This window comes from Ictalurus punctatus, chromosome 19 (genome assembly GCF_001660625.3).
Source record: "Ictalurus punctatus breed USDA103 chromosome 19, Coco_2.0, whole genome shotgun sequence".
NCBI classification, from domain to species: Eukaryota; Metazoa; Chordata; class Actinopteri; order Siluriformes; family Ictaluridae; genus Ictalurus; species Ictalurus punctatus.
In genome coordinates, this window is record NC_030434.2 from 24,582,393 (window position 1) to 24,603,937 (window position 21,545).

The 21,545-nt window shown below is 40.9% G+C and overlaps 2 protein-coding genes across 7 annotated transcripts in view; one reads left to right on the top strand and one right to left on the bottom strand.

The window, feature by feature from the left end:
• On the bottom strand, positions 1-10,433 carry kiss2 (kisspeptin 2). Of its 5 annotated transcripts, none has more exons than XM_047162376.2 (3): positions 10,185-10,433; positions 4,808-4,928; positions 1-361 (listed from the first exon to the last, which is right to left on the bottom strand). In XM_047162376.2, exons 2-3 carry the CDS (start codon positions 4,881-4,883, stop codon positions 96-98), a joined length of 342 nt encoding a protein of 113 aa, XP_047018332.1. In that variant the 5' UTR covers positions 4,884-4,928; positions 10,185-10,433; the 3' UTR covers positions 1-95. The 5 variants fall into 5 exon arrangements, with proteins under 5 accessions (XP_047018332.1, XP_047018329.1, XP_047018331.1 ...); XM_047162373.2 differs by having other exon boundaries at positions 4,808-4,985; XM_047162375.2 differs by lacking the exon at positions 10,185-10,433 and adding an exon at positions 6,530-6,864 and having other exon boundaries at positions 4,808-4,925.
• The window catches only part of gys2 (glycogen synthase 2), a 25,277-nt gene continuing 10,441 nt past the window's right edge, over positions 6,710-21,545 (top strand). For both annotated transcript variants that reach the window (XM_047162371.2, XM_017493951.3), the window contains exons 1-10: positions 6,710-6,845; positions 7,902-8,083; positions 12,190-12,381; positions 13,110-13,295; positions 15,266-15,410; positions 17,658-17,775; positions 18,556-18,676; positions 18,806-18,912; positions 20,337-20,396; positions 21,453-21,531. In XM_047162371.2, the coding sequence (XP_047018327.1) occupies positions 6,725-6,845; positions 7,902-8,083; positions 12,190-12,381; positions 13,110-13,295; positions 15,266-15,410; positions 17,658-17,775; positions 18,556-18,676; positions 18,806-18,912; positions 20,337-20,396; positions 21,453-21,531 (1,311 nt within the window). In that variant the 5' untranslated portion in view covers positions 6,710-6,724. The remainder of the gene's footprint in view (positions 6,846-7,901; positions 8,084-12,189; positions 12,382-13,109; positions 13,296-15,265; positions 15,411-17,657; positions 17,776-18,555; positions 18,677-18,805; positions 18,913-20,336; positions 20,397-21,452; positions 21,532-21,545) is intronic.

The window sequence follows — 21,545 nt, forward strand, 5'->3', positions numbered from 1 at the left end:
CACACACACACACACGTCCATCACGACATCTCCAGTTAATCCAGCTCTTAAAAATTGCACTTTTTTTTTTCCTGTGTGTGTGTGTGTGTGTGTGTTCATGATGCCTCCTCCAGTTCTCTCAGGAAAAGCAGAACCGGGAGCCTCCTCGTCGTTCCCGATCGGTCCGGTTTTAAGCGTCCGTCTCTCTTCCCGAAGCGCAGCCCGAACGGGTTGTAGTTAAATTTACTGCGGGTTAGACGATGCTTACAGGAAATGTGGCTCTCCGAATCCTGATCCTTTAACAAGAAGCAAATCCTGTCGTCTTCCGAGGTGCTGCGCTCGTCCACGCCTCTCTGATCCGGTTCTCCGAGTCCGGCCAAATCTACAGAACGTATTCGACAGTAAATAAATCTGAGTTTCATAAAAAAATAAATAACGAACACTTTATTTTAAGGAGCACCTAAGAGTCGTGTTTAATGCCAAGTATCTGTATTTACACAAGATCTGCTCGATCGCATTATGAGCTGTGATGATGTTTTTAATAAGCACTAAACTGCAGCGTGTAAATTAATAACGAAATCCGCATCTTGTTTGAATGAATCCTCCGTTTTTAGATCTCTAGGCTCTACGACTTGTGCGTTTAATGCATTGAATCGATCCTGAAAACCTCCATGTATTGTGCTCCGTATAGTTTCATAAATTATTTTATTCCTCACTACTTGGCAACCAAAAAGTTCAATAAATCGGTTTGTGTCTCGTAATCTAAAGATCGAATGGTGTGTTCTGCAAACTGCTGAACGTGAATTCGTAATAAAGAATAAAGCCGGTGTGATATGATGCGTTTTAAAATCCATCCTTGATGCATCGTGGTTTATTTTGAAAAGTTTGATGCATTTATCCTTTTTTTTTTTTTCCCCCAATAGAATAATCTGCATGATATTTTAATCCAAAAACTGTTTGCATTAGGCTTTATTTTTTTAGACTTTAGATAGTTTTCTACTTAAATAGTTTCTGTGTACGTAAACGTGAGAGAACAGCCTCTGTTTATTGTCCACTTTATTAGGAACACTTGTACACCTGCTCGTTTATGCGGTTATCTAATCAGCCAATCGCGTGGCGGCAGCGCGACGCGTGAAATCATGCAGATACACGTCTCGAGCTTCGGTTAATGTTCACGTCGAACATCAGAATGAGGAAGTAGGAACAAAATAAGGTCTGATCTCTGTGACGTTAATTGTGGCATGGCTGGTAGTACCAGAAAACCCGCGGATTTCACACGCGACAGTCTGGAGTTTACACAGGATGGTGCGAAAGACAAAAAGCACCCGCGGGGTCTGCAGGCTGAAACGCCTTATTGATGAGAGAGATCGGCGGAGAATGACCATGCTGGTCTATAGGAACTCAGATAATCACTCTTTACAACCGTGGTGAGCAGAAAAGCATCTCGGAACACATCAAACCTTGAGCTAATAACCCTAATCTGTGCCCACGATAGCCTCAGATTCCCGTTCTTGGCTGACATTCATATTTCGTTTACTGCCGTTGCAGCTCGTCCACCTCGAGGTTTGATGTGTTGATGCTTTTCTGCTCACCGCGTTTGTAAAGAGTGATTATTTACTTGAAAATGAATCACATGTAAATGAATCACATGACTATGAATCACATGAAAATGAATCACATGACTATGAATCACATGAAAATGAATCACGAAAATGAATAAATAAATTAAAACGTAAAAAAAAAAGAGTGATTATCTTAGTGACTGTAGCCTTCCTTGCAGCTCAAACATTAACCGAAGCTCTTGACCTACATCTGCATGATTTTATGCATTGTTCTGCTGCCACGTGATTGGCTGATTGGATAAACGAGTAGGCGTTCGGGTGTCTGATGAAATTGTAGCTCACATTTTTGCAGGAAAATCAAACATTCTAAAGAGTTCCCAAACTTTCAATCAAATCCAGTGTATTTGCTGGTGATTACGGATCCGTTTGCGTGAATCTGCCTAATAAATGCGTTATCAGTTGGGATAATGTCGTCGTGATGCAGACTGGATGGAGCGTGTTAGTTTATAATAAATGTTATGCCTGTGGGTTCCATGTAGCATCAAGTGACCTGTGCTTGATCACTTTAAGAGCGTAAATAAGTCATTAATACGACAGCATGTGCTCTATATAAACGCTAAAAAGCATTGAAGACGTCTTCAGTAAGTCAATTCATGTCCTATATTCTAACGTCAAGACCGTTTTCTAGTTATTTTGTTAGCGAAAACATACAAACATGATTATTTTACACGCACAAAGCAGAGATCTCCAAAGCCGACATGACTACTGTCGGATATCTGTGATGAAATATGACATGCTGCTTATTATAAACTAATAAGATGTGACTTTAGATGATTCCTTCATGCTCAGGTGTTGGCATTACAAGGCTATTTTATAATCGATTAGGCATTTCTACACTAACGGGACTTCTTCTGTTTCGTTCCCGGCGAAGGAACCGTACGTGAGTGTCTGATTTGTGATTATTTGGACACAGAACCTGAGTGTAACCCCTGATTTAGTCTAACTTAATATTAATGTTAATATCTAATAATGTTATCTGATCTTTCACAAAATGAGAGCTAAAATGGGCTTCTATTGGGAATGTTTAATATTGAAGATTCGCCACTTTTTCTAGGTCAAAAATATCGGTGATGTCCAAAAGATCAGAATTTTCCTCGAGTCGTCTCTTCCACTGATGTTCAGACGACGCACTGATGGGATCCGATCTAACGCAGATAGTCCGGTTTTACACAAACCTGTAGAGTCCATGCTGGCTCGAGTGTCATTACAGGAAAAGTTGTATATATATGTATATATATATATATATATATATATATATATATATATATATATATATATATATATATATATATATATATATATATATATAAAATATATTTATTTATCTCAAATCAAGCACCTAAAGTTACATCTTATTATCTTAAATTCTCTAAGTCGGACCTCTAGGTTCTTGGTGTTGATCAAGCTGTGAATTCTGAGAACATTAACTAACTAACTAACTAATTAGCATATACATCAGCCGAATATACAGTGGGGTCCAAAAGTCTGAGCGCTCTAATGAAATTGCTTCCATTTTCCAATTTATTACAATATTTTTCAATACAAGTTACATAATCCTCTATAGACTACGTGCGGAAGTGGAATATTAGAAATGTTTACATGAAGTTCAGAAGTTCTTAGTGTTTGGTACGTCCAACTTTTCCTGTAATGACACTCGAGATAGGATGGACTCTACAGGTTTGTGTAAAACCTGACCATCTGTGTTAGATCGGACCCCATCAGTGGAAGAGTCGAGGAAAATTCTCAGATTTTGGACATCACAATTTTTGTTTACGCGTAAATAGTGACCTAGAAATAATGAATCTTCAAAACTTTTTAGTTCCGGTTTTAAAATAAATTTTAAAAATCCCCGTATGTTCAAAGTTCTCTCAGTACAATCGAAGGCCTGTCAATAAAAGGAAGCACTTTCTCTCTCTCTCTCTCTCTTTTTTTTTTTTTTTTTGCAAAAGATAAGATAAACTTATTAGATATTGACATTGCGACAGGTACTGGAATTTACTTTACAGAAACGTATCACGTGTATATATATAAAAAGAGATCAACTGCTGATTTTTACGTTTGTGTTATTGTTCATCCTGCTCTGACTCCGGTTTAATTTCAGGAAGGTGAATGTTTTTGGTTTGCAGAAACAAATCGCGTTTCTGGAAAAAAAAAAAAAAAAAAAGGTGGAAATTTTTACATTATCCGGAATTTATTGAATCCTTTCTTGCAGAAATGATTTAGTTTTCTTATTCATTACTTAAAATTGCGTGTCAGAATTGCATGTCATTATATTATCTTGACGTATATTAAACTTATTATTAAAATTATATATATATATATATGGGAATACTACTAGTTAAAAATAAATAAAAATAATAATAGTAAAATAAAAAGGATAAAATATTGCACCTGAAATGAAAACCAAAAATCTTCCAAAAACTGTTAAAAATCAGGTCTAATATTTTAAATTTGGATGACAAAATGATAAATTTTTTCTACATACAGCGATATTCTTTGACATTAACATTCACACAGCTTACTGTAGGACTGTTGCATGACGCAGCTGATTTCATAATAATAAAAAAAGTGAAAACGTCTTCGTACATACATACACACACACATATATATATATATATATATATCATTTTAATTTGGGATTTTATGTAGAAAGTTTGTAGATATACTAGAGACATTGAGAATAGCAAATAGTCTCGAGAGCATCAGAAATCAGGATAAGGAATTACAATAACGGTCTCAGGTGTTTTGGAGATAATTCACTCGTCTTATTTTTCTATAAACAGTCTCATATTGCCTCTCCATAAACGTGGACACTGCATGAAAGGGTTAAAATGACAACTGAAGATATCACTATTATATTATAGCCTGTCACTACTTATAGAGCATTTCCTTTATATTTCCATGTGTTTTTGTTTAAATGGTCACGGTAAACTGGAACAAACAAGCTCTTACCATTAATAGATAGTCTATTATTATTATTTAAAAAAAAAAAAAATCATTATTATATTATTGTAAACAATAGCACTATTATCACACACTATTGATATAAAAATGACTGCAATTATTGCATGTCTACAAACAGGAAAAAGACAGGAAAAACCCCCACCAAAACTACCTCGGTGTCCTGAGAGCCAGCTCCAGCCACGCTTCTATGTGTCCCTTCAAATAAAGTGTTACCTGTCTTTCCATCGTAGAAGGTCTTTTACCTGGAATTCTGACACGTGAGGATGTGTACTGAGCCACCAGGACTGACGTGAAGATGATCAGCACCTGTAGTTTCATACTGTCGGGTGATGGAGCTGATCCCTGCGCAGAAACTCGTCTCTGCTGTGAATAAAGGCTCCATGTGAGAGCTTCCCTCAATATATAAGCATGGGGTGACATCTTTTACATGCACAGAGAGAGAGAGAGAGAGAGAGAGAGAGAGAGAGAGAGAGAGAGAGAGAGAGAGCGAGAGAGCGTGAGCACTTTATTCTAACCTCAGCGCAGCACCTCTCTCCTGTTTAGACCATTTGCTCTCTTCTTGGAAATGTTATTGTTATTTATTTCCCCACTGTCATGTCCGAAAGCAGGGCAATTATTTAAATTGCTCTGATTCCTCGCCATCATAGTCCGAAAAAATACGAAACGGATAATAACGAATAAATGGAAAGCTTTTTACGCACCACCCCCCCCCCCCCTCTCTCTCTCTCGCTCTCTCGCCATCACACACTGTGCTTTTCCGGGAAATTTACTGAAACCAGAATAAAACGGTGCCATTACACCGGTGCTATTATTATCATTATTATTATTATTATTATTATTGTTATTTACCTAGCAACTTCCCAATACAAATATACGGTCGAAAAGTATCGGCGTCCTCGTGAACAGGAAAACCGCGCATCCGTAGTGCATGATTTTCAGCAAAACACTGAAAGTAGAACTAGAAAAATTTGAATAATCGCCTCTTCCGGTAATAGCAGGGGTTTTAGACACTCGGCTCGATCCAAAACATTAATGCAGAATAATTCAAGCTGATTTAAGTTTGTGCGTGCAGGATATGTGACTTTATACCACGGGGCGTTAACCTCCTGGCAGAGGCAGCCATGTTTTCTATATTAACAGATCATGGTCTATAGTATGAGTCATCTGCAGGGATGTTTCTTTCTGTACGCCGGAAACCACCGGACCACCAGAGGGCGGCATGATTTATCCATCCATCCATCCATTTTCTGTACCGCTTATCCTTACTGGGAACCACCTGGAGGCTATCCCAGGGGACATGGGGCAGAAGTCTGGGGACACCGTGGACGGGGTGCCTGATTGATCATTAGAGGAAAAGATTTACGCATCAGTGTCGTCGAAAGGGCGCCCTCTTGTGTTGTGAAAAGAAAAAACACTGCAATTTGCCTAAGTAAGTAATGTAGCGGACGTCAAAAGATTGCAAACACGGAGCGTTTGCATCAATCTGGGCTGGAAAAATGTAAAAAGAAAAAAAGCAGATGAAGAGGAACGGACTGAAAAGAAATGAACGCTGATTAAAAGGATTTCGTCAAACAAACAAATCACCATTTGCAAAATAATTTGCCTTATACCAATATTTTTTTTTATGTATATTGAAATTATTAATATATAATATATATAATATATGTATATTGAAATTTATTACTAAAATCAATTAGAAAAATTCTAATTGTAAAAAAAAACTTTATTTATTGATTGATTAATTGATTATCTTATTTGTTTATTTATCTATTTTTGTTTAATGGATACCTCAGTGTGCACACTCAAGCTGTTTGACACTCTTAAAAAAAAGAAAACAGAATCACTTTATAATTATACCTATTTATTTATTTTTATTATAATAATTAAAATATTGTATGATGGTAAAAAAGCACAAAAGAAGAAGAAAGAAAGCAGTTTTGGCCGTGTGCCATGCCGGCTCTCACCGTGATGTCGGTGACCTCGAGCCCAAAGTGCGTCAGTGTTTGTTTAAGAGAGTTAAAAGAGATACGCGCTCCAGTCCAAACTCCCCTGTGACTCTCGGAGATTAAGAGCAGTGACGAAGCCAGGGTCTCGGAGCTCCTTCACTCGTGTCTTCCTGCCGGATTTCACTTGAAACAACATCTGGATTTCTTCCCATCATGCCCCTGACCAGGTCTCTGTCCATGAGCTCTCTGAGCGGTCTTCCTCTGTGGGAGGAAGAGGAGTTACCTGTGGAGGATCTGCTGCTGTTTGAGATAGCATGGGAAGTCACCAACAAAGGTGAGAGCCACTGTGACACTTAAAATCCAAACTTTTATTCATTTTCAAAATTCGGTCAAAGAAAGCGCTCCTCTAACCATTAAAGATGCCTCATCGCAGGAAATAAAAATAAAATTTAGAAAATTTAGTAAAAATTATCAAATACACAAAATATATTTACCTAGCATCCACATTAAGCACATTCTGATGATTCATTCATTTTTATTTTTTGAATTTACTTTCAGTGTATAATTTGGGTAACAGGGTTGTACTAGTGATAGTAGATAATGTGATAAAGTGCCCCCTAGAGTGCCCCTATGATAGATAATGTGATAAGGTGCCCTGTAGGATGCCCCTACGGGCGATTATGTGATAAAGTCCCCTATAGGGTGCGACTATGTTAGATAATATGATAAAGTTCACTCTATGGTAAATTATGTGATAAAGTGTCCTCTAGGGTACCTCTATGGTAGATTATGTGATAAAGTGCCCTCTAGGGTGCCTCTATGGTAGATTATGTGATAAAGTGCCCTCTAGGGTGCCTCTATGGTAGATTATGTGATAAAGTGCCCTCTAGGGTGCCTCTATGGTAGATTATGTGATAAAGTGCCCTCTAGGGTGCCTCTATGGTAGATTATGTGATAAAGTGCCCTCTAGGGTGCCTCTGTGGTAGATAATGTGATAAAGTGCCCTCTAGGGTGCACCTACAGTAGATAATGTAATAAAGTGCACGGCCCTCTATGGAAGATGATGTGATAAAGTGCCCTCTAGAGTGCCCCTATAATAGATAATGTGATAAAGTGCTCTCTAGTGTGCCCCTATGGTAGATTATGTGATAAAGTGCCCTATAGGGTGCCCTCTAGGGTTAGTTGGAAACATGATAACGTGCCCTGATAGTGTCTAACAAGTGGTGTCCTTTTAATTTTTTCACCACTGTGTCTGCCCCTCAGGCAGTCTGTGTCTGCCCCTGCATTTCTAAATAAAACATCATGGACAAAAGGTTTTGTTCCCCTGCATGCCGGATTGACTGAAGCTCTTCTCCTCCTCTTCTTCTCGGTTCCTCTTCCTCTTCTCCAGTGGGAGGGATTTACACCGTCATCCAGACCAAAGCTAAGATCACAGTGGATGAGTGGGGTGAGAACTTCTTCATGATCGGCCCTTACTACGAACACAACTTCAAGACACAGGTGGAGAAGTGTGAACCTCCGAACTCTGCCGTGAAAGCAGCCATGGAGTCCATCACCAACAACGGCTGTCAGGTAGATCCCTCCATACTCGTTACCCGCTCTCACCCAGCCAATCACGGGCCACTGTATATCAAACGACTAGGCTTCAGTTCAGCGTCCGATCATTTCAGTTCAGCGTCCGATCGTTTCAGTTCAGCGTCCGATCATTTCAGTTCAGCGTCCGATCATTTCAGTTCAGCGTCCGATCATTTCAGTTTAATATTCGATCACTTTGGATTAGCATCTGATCACTTCGGATTAGCATCCGATCACTTCAGTTTAGTGTCCAATCACTTTGGATTAGCGTCCGTTCACTTCATATTAGCATCCGATCATTTCAGTTTAATATTCGATCACTTTGGATTAGCATCTGATCACTTCGGATTAGCATCCGATCACTTCAGTTTAGTGTCCGATCACTTTGGATTAGCGTCCGTTCACTTCAGATTAGCATCCGATCATTTCAGTTTAATATTCGATCACTTCGGATTAGCGTCCGTTCACTTCAGATTAGCATCCGATCATTTCAGTTTAATATTCGATCACTTCGGATTAGCGTCCGTTCACTTCAGATTAGCATCCGATCATTTCAGTTTAATATTCGATCATTTTGGATTAGCATCTGATCGCTTCGGATTAGCATCTGATCGCTTCAGTTTAGCGTCCGATCACTTCAGTTTAATATTCGATCACTTTGGATTAGCATCCGATCACTTCAGTTTAGTGTCTGATCCCTTCGGATTAGCATCCGATCACTTCAGTTTAACGTCCGATCACTTCGGATTAGCATCCGATCATTTCATTTTAATATTCGATCGCTTTGGATTAGCATCTGATCACTTCAGTTTAGCGTCCGATCGTTTCAGTTTAGAGTCCGATCGTTTTAGTTTAGCATCCAATCACTTCAGTTTAGCATCCGATCATTTCAGTTTAGCATCCAATCATTTCAGTTTAACATCCAATCATTTCATTTTAGCATAGGATCGTTTTAGTTTAGCATCCAATCACTTTGGTTTAGCATCCGATCATTTTAGTTTAGCATCCGGTCGCCTCAGTTTAGCATCCGATCGCTTTGGTTTAGTGTCCGAACGCTTCAGTTTAGCATCCGATCATTTCAGTTCAGCATCCGATTGCTTCAGTTTAGCATCCAATCATTTCCGTTTAGCGTCCGATCGCTTTGGTTTAGCATCCCATCATTTCAGTTTAGCATATGATCGTTTTAGTTTAGCATCCAATCACTTCGGTTTAGCATCCAATCATTTCCGTTTAGCGTCCGATCGCTTTGGTTTAGCATCCAATCATTTCAGTTTAGCATCCGATTGCTTTGGTTTAGCATCCAATCACTTCGGTTTAGCATCCAATCATTTCAGTTCAGCATCCGATTGTAGCATATATTAAATATGTACTATCTAGATGATGTGTAGACCAGATATCAGAAGACTAAAGGGTATGTAGGAGGAAGTGGACTGAAACAATAACAGTGACAACACAACTGATAAAGTAAATATAGAATGACTTACATACAATCTAGAGTGAGTGAAATTAAACATGTACGATACATATATAATACCCCGGGGTGCACCCGCGAAAATATATATATACACACGGAATATAACAAAACTGAAATAAAATAAAATCACATCCAGAATGAAAATGTCTTTTACTCTGAATGGAGGCACTCCTCTAGAGTATTTTCAGTTGTAGTCCTTTGCAGAAAAACCGAATGAAATCTATGTACAAAACCTCTACATATTACACACCAGGGTTTAAGTGATTTAAATGATAAATTACAGCCAGTATCCTTGTTATACGATTAAAATAAAAGTACTGAACGTGTGTCTGATTTTTACACAACTCAAACAAAATGGAGCGAACGCTACGTGCACTGAAACACGTTAACAACTAACACTCGACATAACTGAATATAGCTCACATTTATACAGTGCGATTTAACAGTTTAATAACTCAGAAGTAATGTGACTCGAAACACTTTTGGCATTAAATTCGAATTGACGCATTATTTACACGGATAAATGAAAGAGAAGAAAATAACCAAGTCGTGTTACGTGCTGCGTCGTCGCTGTATTAGCTTAGCATAGCACTCCTCACTTAACGAACTCTAGACTTAACTCACCAAGTTTCACGTCGGATAAAACCACACACGGAAGTTCCTCGCGCACTCCAACTGGCAGTAGTTCTGCTTCGACCTTTGGTTTCACTCGTTCAAACGGTTAATTATGATATATAATTATAATTTAGGCTTTTTTCTCTTTTTTCCGTCTCCCTTTCTATCCTCGCTCTGGCTGTGTGTGCACCCGCGCAGTAAAAAAAACTCTCCCGCTGTCACCTGTCAATCAAGGCGGGATCTACGTGTAGAATGGTGTTAATTGGCCGAAATGATCTACATGAAGCATTTTAACGGGTTCGAATAACGTATTTGAAAGTATAGTGGTTTACATTCTGCTTTGTTTTTAATGAATCTATATTGTTTTAAATTCGGTTTAAAATATTTATTTATATACATTTTCTAGTGGGCTACGACCTTATTTCAGTTTAGCATCCGATCGCTTCAGTTTAGCGTCCGATCATTTCAGTTTAGCATCCGACCGCTTCAGTTTAGTGTCTGATCATTTCAGTTTAGTGTCCGATCGCTTCAGTTTAGTGTCTGATCATTTCAGTTTAGTGTCCGATCGCTTCAGTTTAGTGTCCGATCATTTCAGTTTAGTGTCTGATCATTTCAGTTTAGTGTCCGATCATTTCAGTTTAGTGTCTGATCATTTCAGTTTAGTGTCAGATCGCTTCAGTTTAGTGTCTGATCATTTCAGTTTAGTGTCCGATCGTTTCAGTTTAGTGTCCGATCATTTCAGTTTAGTGTCCGATCATTTCAGTTTAGTGTCTGATCGTTTCAGTTTAGTGTCCGATCGCTTCAGTTTAGTGTCCGATCGCTTCAGTTTAGTGTCCGATCATTTCAGTTTAGTGTCCGATCATTTCAGTTTAGTGTCTGATCGTTTCAGTTTAGTGTCCGATCGTTTCAGTTTAGTGTCTGATCGTTTCAGTTTAGTGTCCGATCGCTTCAGTTTAGTGTCCGATCGTTTCAGTTTAGTGTCTGATCGTTTCAGTTTAGTGTCCGATCGCTTCAGTTTAGTGTCCGATCGTTTCAGTTTAGTGTCTGATCATTTCAGTTTAGTGTCCGATCGCTTCAGTTTAGTATCTGATCGTTTCAGTTCAGCATCCATTAACTGGCTATATATAAGTAAGTTAGCCTGTTTTCTTTTGCAGATTGGAGTAGCAAGTCAAACTGTAGCTAACAGTAAATACTGCAAACGTACAGAGACTGAACGATGTTTTAAAGCAAAATGGCGTAGTTTGAGAGTTTTAGAGTAATAAAATAATAAAAGCTTCTTTGCACACAAAACATTAACTCAATTTCATCAGCTGAAAACATTTCCTTTGACTTTTTACAGGTAAGAGTGTGTGAACGTCAGTAGGAGTCAGTGTGAGTCAGAAGGAGTCAGTGTGAGTCAGTGTGAGTCAGTATGAGTCAGTAGGAGTCAGAATGAGTTAGTAGGAATCAGTATGAGTTAGTATGAGTCAGTAGGAGTCAGTATGAGTCAGTGTGAGTCAGTAGGAGCAAGTGTGAGTCAGTGTGAGTCAGTAGGAGTCAGTGTGAGTCAGTAGGAGTCAGTGTGAGTCAGTGGACCTTGACTCTTTCGGTGTGTTTGGAAATGAGAGATTTCCACACTACATCCCAGAAGGTGGTGCTGAGAGACCTCTACATATCACACAGTGAATTCAAAGCACTAGAGAAAGAGAGAGAGAGAGAGAGAGAGAGAGAGAGACAGAGAGAGAGAGAGAGAGAGAGAGACAGAGAGAGAAAGATAGAGAGACAGAGAGAGAGAGAGAGAAAGAGAGAGACAGAGACAGAGTAAAAAAGAGAGAGAGAGATGTTCAATTAAATCATGTGGAAACTAGTCTTGTAAGTCCTTCTTCATTGTTAAATTGTTTATAATCCCCTCTGCTGTGCATCACGTGTACACTAACCCTCAGCAGCGTGTTGATGGAGAAATAGATAGATAACATGTAACCTTGACACAATACTGAGTGTGTGTGTGTGTGTGTGTGTGTGTGTGTGTGTGTAGGTGCACTTTGGCCGGTGGCTCATAGAAGGCAGTCCGTATGTGATCCTGTTCGATATCGGAGCCGCAGCCTGGAACCTGGACCGCTGGAAGGGAGACTTGTGGAACACTTGCGGCATCGGGCTGCCATACCACGACCGAGAGGCCAACGACTCGCTCATCTTCGGTTCACTCGTGGCCTGGTTCTTCAAAGAGGTGAACACATGGATTGGCAGGGCGCACGGTTGCTTAGTGGTTAGCACGCATACCTCACACTTCCCGGTTTGGGGGTTCAAATCCCACCTCCGCCCTGCGTGCGCGGAGCTTCCGTGTTCTCTCCGTGCTTCGGGGGTTTCCTCCGGGTACTCCGGTTTCCTCCCCCAGTCCAAACACATGCACTGTAGGTTCATTAGCATTCCCAAATTGTTCGTAGTGTGTGAATGTGCGCACGATGAATTGGCACCCTGTCCAGGGTGTCCCCCACCTTGTGCCCCCATCCCGGGAATACTGTTTGTGATGTGGGAATACACCCATGCACACACACTAGAGTTACAGCTACTGATAGAAAGCACTGACACTGGAGACTCCTTCCATAAATGTGAAATAAACATCTCCTTACTTTAAGAAAGCCTCATTATATCAGCAATGACATGTTTTTTTGTTGTAAGTTATTATTATACAGTAGAAATGATAACGTATTAATATAAACCCGTGATGTGCAGCTGCACTACTTCCAATATAACGGTTATTATAACAGTACCGTTCCTCCTCTAATATTTTAATTCTTAAACGTAATATTTTTTTACTTATTCAACGGCCAGAGCAAGGATTCCTAAATCATCGCGACCGTTTATTTAGTTTTTTCCCCCAGCAAAATACCTGCCCGTGGTGTTAAGTGTGTGCGCTGTAGGCGTGTAAACCCTGATGTTTGTCTCTGTCTGTAGCTAACAGATCGTCTTCGGGACAAACCCAACGTAATCGCTCACTTCCACGAGTGGCAGTCCGGAGTCGGCCTCGTGCTCAGTCGCTCCCGGAAGATCCCCATGGCCACCATGTTTACTACACACGCTACGCTCCTGGGTCGCTATCTGTGTGCTGGAAATATGGACTTCTACAACAACCTGGATAAGGTCAGATCATGTGCTTACACACACACACACACACACACACACACACACACACACACACACACAGACAGAGGATAGGAGGCGTTCTTTTCTCTCACCATTTAGTTGTCGTCTCGACGTTTTCAGCTCTTTACGAGTGTTGCATTTTTTAAGGAGTTTTTAAGGAGTGGGCGTGGCCAGTGTAAATCGGGCGTACCCAATTGGAAACTTTATGGCTGTTTATCAACATAAACATGTGAGGGTGACGAAGATCGGTTGAAGCTTTTGTAAATTTGTTGGGAGTTTTTAGTCCAATGAAGACGTTTGCACAGAACCGTGACGCCAAAAGGAACCCCCCCCCCCGGCTTTTCGCTGGTGTGCTACCTGATTGTGTGCACCTGTTTTGTGTTAGTTCTCGATAAGTTTGTCCATTGACTGTACACCGTGTTTTGTTTCTGTGCCATAGTTCCGGGTACTTCCTGGATCATTTCATTTCGATTGATTACGATTACCGGACTGGCCGCAATAACTATAACGCCGAGTTTACGCACCCGTGCGCTTCGAGAATATCAATACACGTCACAGACGTCACCATTTCAAAAACAAAATCAATTGCCCCCGAGACTGACATTTATCCATTCGTCTATCTGAACAAGGAGAGTTACCTGCTCAGTTAAACGCTTATTATTCCACAGTAAGGAGCGAAGATGTACTTGGCTATGTAGTGCTAATTGGCCTGTATAAGGTCATCAGCTGCTAAAGGCCATGCGATTTGGGCTGGAGGCTAATTGACAGCGTGTTTATGATTGGGAAATGGATTCTCCGACCCGTAGCCCTCAAGAGGAACCTCCTTTATCTGCGAGGTTCAATAAGAAACGAACTAAAGAAGCAAATGTTTGCGAAGGTTTGAAATGAGAACGCAGCTCTCCTTTGATTACTTCCCGAACGGGAAAACTTTTTGAAGTTAGCTCGGCTCAGCTTGGGCAAGCCACCCAGGATGGACCTGACCACCCTACAATTTCTTATTCCGGATTTTATTTAAATTCCACATTTTTAGAATTTCGGCTTTACAATAAAAATAAATAAATAAATAAATGTCGTGCCATATTTTCAAAATACGGTAGTGAGGACATGATAACTAAAATAGCATGTACGCTCCACGCTTAAACGTCACTCCCGGTAACATTTCGTATGAGTAGCACACCGGAATTGTCGCCATAGTTACAGCGATATTCGAAATATGAGTCTGTACAATACGCTAATAAAATAAAAGAGGAGATCGTGAGTTGTTCTCTCAAACATATCTGTAAATCAAGCGGCCCCACACGAGGTCGCGACCCCTATATTTAGAACCCGAGGGTTAGTTTTCAGAACGTTATTATTATTCAAAGTAACGTTTGTTATAATATCATAGAGTATGTTATTGGAAAGTTACAGTATAAACGTTCGAATAACGTACTCTCTGTTAGCTGGGGTACATAAAAATCTGCCTACCAATGCGGTCGTAGTGACAGGATTTAGGAGCGTCCACGATAACGATAACGGATCTGTTGTGTTATGATACATTCGTTTATTCAGCAGCGCTGCTGAATTCTGGATTCTGATTGGTCAGAAGTAAGCGTCGATGATTTTTATTATTAATTTTTTTTTATAACAGCAGCTCTCGAGATATTAATACAGTCGTCCTAATACGCTATCGTTTCTATGGTAACCGCTCATTCGCAGGGACTTGCTACTTAAACGGAGGTAAAAACGCGTGGAATTGATAATATGGTGACGTTTTTCTTAAAATTAGGAGATGTTTATTTAACGTGTATGGAAGGAGTCTCCAGTGTTAGACGTAAAGCTGAAAGTTTTCTTAAATCTTGAGGACAGACGAGGTTTTTTTTTGTCTTTTGAGAGAAAATAATAATGTCGGGGATTATTGTTAGTATTATTATTATTATTATTATTATTATTACTGTACTGTAACAGCACCTGTCTCTGTGTGTCAGTTTGATATCGACCGGGAGGCGGGAGAGAGGCAGATCTACCACCGCTACTGTCTGGAGAGAGCTGCAGTGCACTGCTCGCACGTTTTCACCACCGTCTCTCAGATCACCGCGGTGGAGGCCAACCACATGCTTCACAGGAAACCCGGTGGGTCTGAACGCGATGGCGCTGAGGAACACCTGCTTACCGTGGGGTTTAAATATTACACCTTCTATAATACTGAGAACAAGAAACCTGGCTATGTCTGAACCGATGATCGAAGGGTCACACGATCGATATGATGACATACGTTTAAGTGCAAAAGTTTGTGCACCCTTAGGATTCACGGAGGATGATGTATGTATGGTAAAAGGAAAGATGCGATATAAGTGCAGATCGGTATTAAGCACTGCGTCATGCTGTTATATAGTGCTGTGAAAAAGTATTCGTCCCCATCCTGATTTCTTCTGTTTCTGTCTCTCTCTCATACTAAATTAAACGAAGTTTCAAAACCGAAAACAAAATCTAAGGTAAAACAAAGGCAACCTGAGTAAACACAAAATAGAGCTTTTAAACAGTTTTTAAACATTTCTCTGTGTGAAAATGTATTTGCCCCCGTAGTTACGAACTCCCCGAATCTGTGAAACTGCATTCATAACGGGGTTCAGCTGGACTAGACGCAACCAGGTCTGATTACTGCAAACCCTGTTCAATCACATCAACACTTAAATAGAACTCTCTCAACAGCATGAAGTTGGTTACTTTCTGAATAACACACTATGACAAAGTTGAAAGAAATTCCAGAAATGATGAGGAAGAAGGTGATTGAAACACATCAGTCTGGGAAGGGTTACGAAGATAATTCAAAGTCTCTGGGACTCCAGAGAACCACAGCGAGAGCCGTTATCTCCAAATGGAAAAACTCGGCGCAGTAGTGAACCTTCCCAGAAGAGGCCGACCTTCCAAAATTCCTCCAAGAGCACAGCGACGACTCATCCAGGAAGTCACAAAAGAGCCAAGGACAACATGAAAAGGACCTACAGGCCTCTCTTGCATCAATAAAGGTCACTGTTCATGACTCCGCTATCAGAAAGACTCTGGGGGAAAATGGCTCCATGGAAGAGAGGTGAGGTGAAAACCACTGCTGACCCAGAAGAACATTAAGACTCGTCTGAATTTTTCCCAAAGCACACCTCGATGATCCTCAAACCTTTAGCGAGAATGTTCTGTGGACTGATGAGTCGAAAGTGGAACTGTTTGGAAGACAGACGTCCCGTTACATCTGGCGTAAACCAAACACCAATATTCCACAAAAACATGAAACATCATACCTACGATCAAACATGGTGGTGGAGGCAGTGTGATGGTGTGGGGATGCTTTGCTGCTTCAGGGCCTGGACAACTTGCAGTAATTGAAAGAAACATGAATTCTGCTCTCTACCAGAAAATCCTAAAGGGGAATGTCCGGTCTTCAGTCCGTAAGTTGAAACTCAAGCGCAACTGGATTACGCAAGACAGTGATCTGAAGCACAGGAATAGGTTCTGGTCCTAGAAGTAAGTGAAAGTCTGATCTGGGAAGAGTTTGGTTCCAGTTGTTGCTGCTAAAGTTCTCACAACCAGATTCAGTTCGTTATTCACACGGGTGATAGGAGTTGGATAACCTTTTTCGATTCAATAAAATTTTTTAAGCTGTATTGTGTGTTTACTCGGGTTGCCTTTGTTTTATGTTGTATTTCGTTTGACGGTCTAAAACTATTTAGTATGAGATATACAAAAACAGAAGAAATCAGGATGGGGGCAAATACTTTTTTGATGAAGCGGAGTTCATGTTAGCAGCCTGAATTTGATTCTTTTCCTATAACAACATGTCACAAAGTGTTTTATTCCTCTACCGCCACAGCAACCACAAAGTTTTTTAATTAATTAAAGAATAACACATCATACTTTTTATCCATTTATCGTTACAGTTAATGTTGTGGAACATCAGTGAAGCAGGTTACTTCCTGTTCTCACATTTTTATTATCTATAGTAGTTCTAAACAGCTAAAAACTCTCCGATTTTTCTCTCGAAGTTAAAAATGCAGCTTGTCTTGTTACGGAGAAACTGTAAAGCGTGTCCTCCTGTCCTGAAGATGTCTAACACTGGAGACTCCTTCCATAAATGTTAAATAGACGTATCACCACATCGACGATTACGCATGTTTATATGGAGCATCCGCTGTACGAGCCTCTTCGAACGAGCTGTTACCATAGGAACGATGAAAACGTATTAAAACCAGCGCATTCTTCCGTCCAATCAGAGTCCCGGATTCAACAGCGCTGTAATATCAGACGAATGCATTATCGATAACTTCTAGATCGATGTGATTCTCAGTGTTGTTGTTGTTGTTGTTGTTGTTGTTGTCGTCTCTGCAGATGTGGTTACACCGAACGGTCTGAATGTTAAAAAGTTCTCAGCTATGCACGAGTTTCAGAACCTGCACTCGCTGAACAAACAGAAGATCCAGGAGTTTGTGAGAGGACATTTCTACGGGTAACGTCTTCCTCTAGATCAGATTAAACGCTGCACTATTAAGCAACACAGGCAAATATTTTGAGTTTATAGAAATGACGTGTTGGCAGATTTATCTTGAGTAATATTTTGGTTGCTTCTAGATCACACACACACACACACACACGCACACACACGCGAGTGTTCAACCTACATTTACATCTGTCATTAAAGGACAAATCCATCCTAAACATCTGGTCTTCAACAGTGTCCCGTGTCTTCTTTCATTGACATGTTGGTCTGGTTACGCTTTCCTATATTACCCACAATGCCGTTTGACTACCTCCTGATAGTTGCGCCATTAAGCATTTATCCCTCGCTTTATCTCTACCTAAAGGCGGCGATGCGGCGGCGCTTTAGTCCTTTAGTCTGTCCAGCTCTCTCACCTCCTCATATATAAAGTACACTCCTGTACCGCTCCGACAGATCAGCTTCCACGACTTCAACTTTCACGCTAACCAAGACTGTGAAGCTTTGCACCAATGGGACGTCTCGGTGCTGGATCTCTGGAAAACGGCGGCTGAGAAACGAAACCTTTGGTCTTTTTCGCTAACACTGAGACATCCTCGCTCATGTTTAAGATCGTACGAGCGAGCGGTACCTCCCGAGTCACTAAAACTCCTCACAGATACTTCGATATAAATCTATTTAACGTGTTTCAGAGTGGAGTTGAACTTCAGTGGATCCAGACGTGTACGATTTCAGCTTTAACTGATTATCACGCGTCTTCGAGATGTTAATGTGTATAAATCTCCTGTGCAGACATCTGGACTTCAATCTGGAGAAAGCGCTTTTCTTCTTCATCGCAGGCCGCTACGAGTTTTCCAACAAAGGAGCCGATATTTTCCTGGAGGCGTTGTCCAGGCTGAATTACCTGCTTCGGGTACGTTTAGTTCTTTCCCAGCACTTCCACTGAAAGTATGCGTGAAATGAAAAAATCGATCAGTCAATGAATGTTTAGGGCATAGAAGGAAGTAGAATCATTTCATTCCTGTCACTGTGTGTCTGTCAGGTGCATAAGAGTGACGTGACGGTGGTGGTTTTCTTCATCATGCCAGCGAAGACGAATAACTTCAACGTGGAAAGCCTGAAAGGTCAAGCCGTGCGCAAGCAGCTGTGGTGCGTCATCACACGTGGACTTAGCGAACCGTACGACGAGGTGTATGCGAAAATCCGAAAGTGCCTCGTGAATGGCTCGGATTGTAACCGATCCCGGATTAGTGTGCTGAGGGAATTTGTGGTCTGTATTTCTAATGCTCACAAATATTATATATATATATATAGCTTTAACAGGAAGACAGGAGACGTGCTGTTTATCACGGAAACACGCAGACTCGTATAGCGCCACGCAGCACAACACTCTTCTGTCGTGCCGTTAAGGGAAAATAATCAACGACGGGATGATGTGATGAAGCTGATGATTTTCCTCTAAGGGCGTGTCCTGAAGTGTTTTATTCCTCTTATACCACAGCACCGATTAAACGTTATTATTTATTTTAAAAAAACGACATACTTTTTCTCCATCTATATTTACGTTTAATGTTGCGGATCGTCCACGAAACAGCCCCTGGTGCACCTATTATGGTTCTGAAACGTGTCTAATTTTGTTTTAAAGCTCTCATACGACAGATTTACACGAGGCATCCGAGGACAAAACACACTTTAACGTGCTCAGAATTTAAACTGCAGCGTTACCTTTTTCCCCCTCGGTGTCACAAACGACTCGTTCAATGACTCGTTCTAAATGATTCGTACTAAACTCCTCCTTTCAGAGAGCATACTCTGCTCTGATTGGTCAGACGTCCCAGTCTGTCGTGATTGGTCCAGCGCTGTCAGCGTGTTTCAAAAAGGAAACGCCCACTACCGTAACGAGTTTCGGCTCCGTCCGTCAGCGAGCAGCCGATGAAGACCAGAGGCGGGGTTTATTGTTATAAACCTACGTAGGTTAGTACAGGAAGTAAAGTCTGGAATCACTAACGACTCGATTCGGCTGTTCAGAATCGATTCCTTCTTTTGGGAGTCGATAACTCCGTTTGTCGTGCGCGTCGATTTTTTGAAACGTCGCAGACTTTTTGACGTTCACAAGCAGCTACGTATATAACACGCCACGTGACAGGGAACACTTGAAAACGCATAATACGTGCACTTTAAATAAACATCCCCTTAACCTTAAGAAAACTTCCAAATATACACACAAAACATAAAACGATCGTTTACGCAGAGCGCTGCTGTCAGAGCTGCTGTTACAGAAAACGAATCAACACTTTCCTTCAGCACGGTGGTGTTTTTCTGACTTCTAACAATATGAAATGCTGCTTCAAAGAGGAAACACGTCAACCAAACCCAATCCGAAACGTGAGCTATCCGTTTTTTCTTGGCGTGTTTCAAATCATATGTTTGTCGTCACTCTTGGTCTTTCGTTTAATTAGATATTTGTGTACGACTGAATTGTTTGGAATGATTGTAACGGTATGATAAAGGTCCAGCGGGCAGAAACGGGATAAAATTATTCCGAGGTGTCTCTAATGTCTGGTTTCCTACAGGGACACCGCGCAGTCGGTGAAGGAGAAGTTCGGCAAACGCTTGTATGATGCCTTGTTAAGGTGAGAAGTTCGGAATGATATTACACTCACGAATCTGTACGAAACAAAAGCTAAAAGACATTTTAAAACACAGATCAATTGTAAACAAATCCCCGATCGCTTCAGTAGCACTTTTTAGTAGCACAACGACTAAAATCATATTATTTATGCATAAAAGTGCGAACGTTTCCACCATTTCCACGAGTCGTCCATTATACGCGATGAAAAACGTCCACCCCGTGACCTCAACGTTTGCATTCACCCCTTACGAAGAATTCGGAACGTTCCACCATGACGTCACGTCTTCCACAGGAAGTTGCATCATCCCGTTTTCCTGAGGATCACGAGAAGCAGAAAAGTGAATACTCTCACGGTCACGTTGACAATACGACGCTGTTCCCCGAATGACTGACTGAAAGTCCATCATTAATTCGAAACAAATAAAAAAAAACAAGTCAATTGTTAGAACGTCGGTAACGTGGCCGTAGCGTTAGCAGGGATTCTGTTCAATTAAAAACGGCGTTTTATTCGTAAAGCGCTTTGAACGATGGACGTTGTCACAAAGCAGCTTTACAGAAATGTCAGATATAAATTCAGGATATAAAATTTAAATGTATACATTTATCCCGAACGAACAAGCCAGACGCGGACGCTAGTCGACTCCGGTTTTGTGTATTTGCTAACTCTATGCTAACCCTGATCCTCAAAACGCAGCACCTCGGAAACTTAGATTGTCGCGTAAGATTGTTTACGGATGATTAAACGAATGCCTTCTTAGAATGTTGCATTGAAAAACAGCAGGAAGAAACATTTTTAAGAGTTACACGGAATAAATTGCGGCGCAGTCGTGGAGTAAACCAACCAAAGCAAACGAGAAAACCGCCGGTGACTTTCTGACCTTCGCGTGAGTTCCGGTGTTGACGTTTCTGAGACGTGTTAACGCAGGGTGATGGCGTGTTAATCGTTGAGATGTTCGCAGCCGCACGGTGTGATGTCACCGGGTCAGTCCGTCACACCCCGAGGCGACGCGACGACCCTGAAAACACTGACGTGTGTGTTAATCACCGTGTTTTTCAGGGGCGAGATCCCAGACATGAGCAAGATCTTAGACAAAGACGACTTCACCATAATGAAGAGGGCCATTTACGCAACGCAGGTCAGACCCAACAC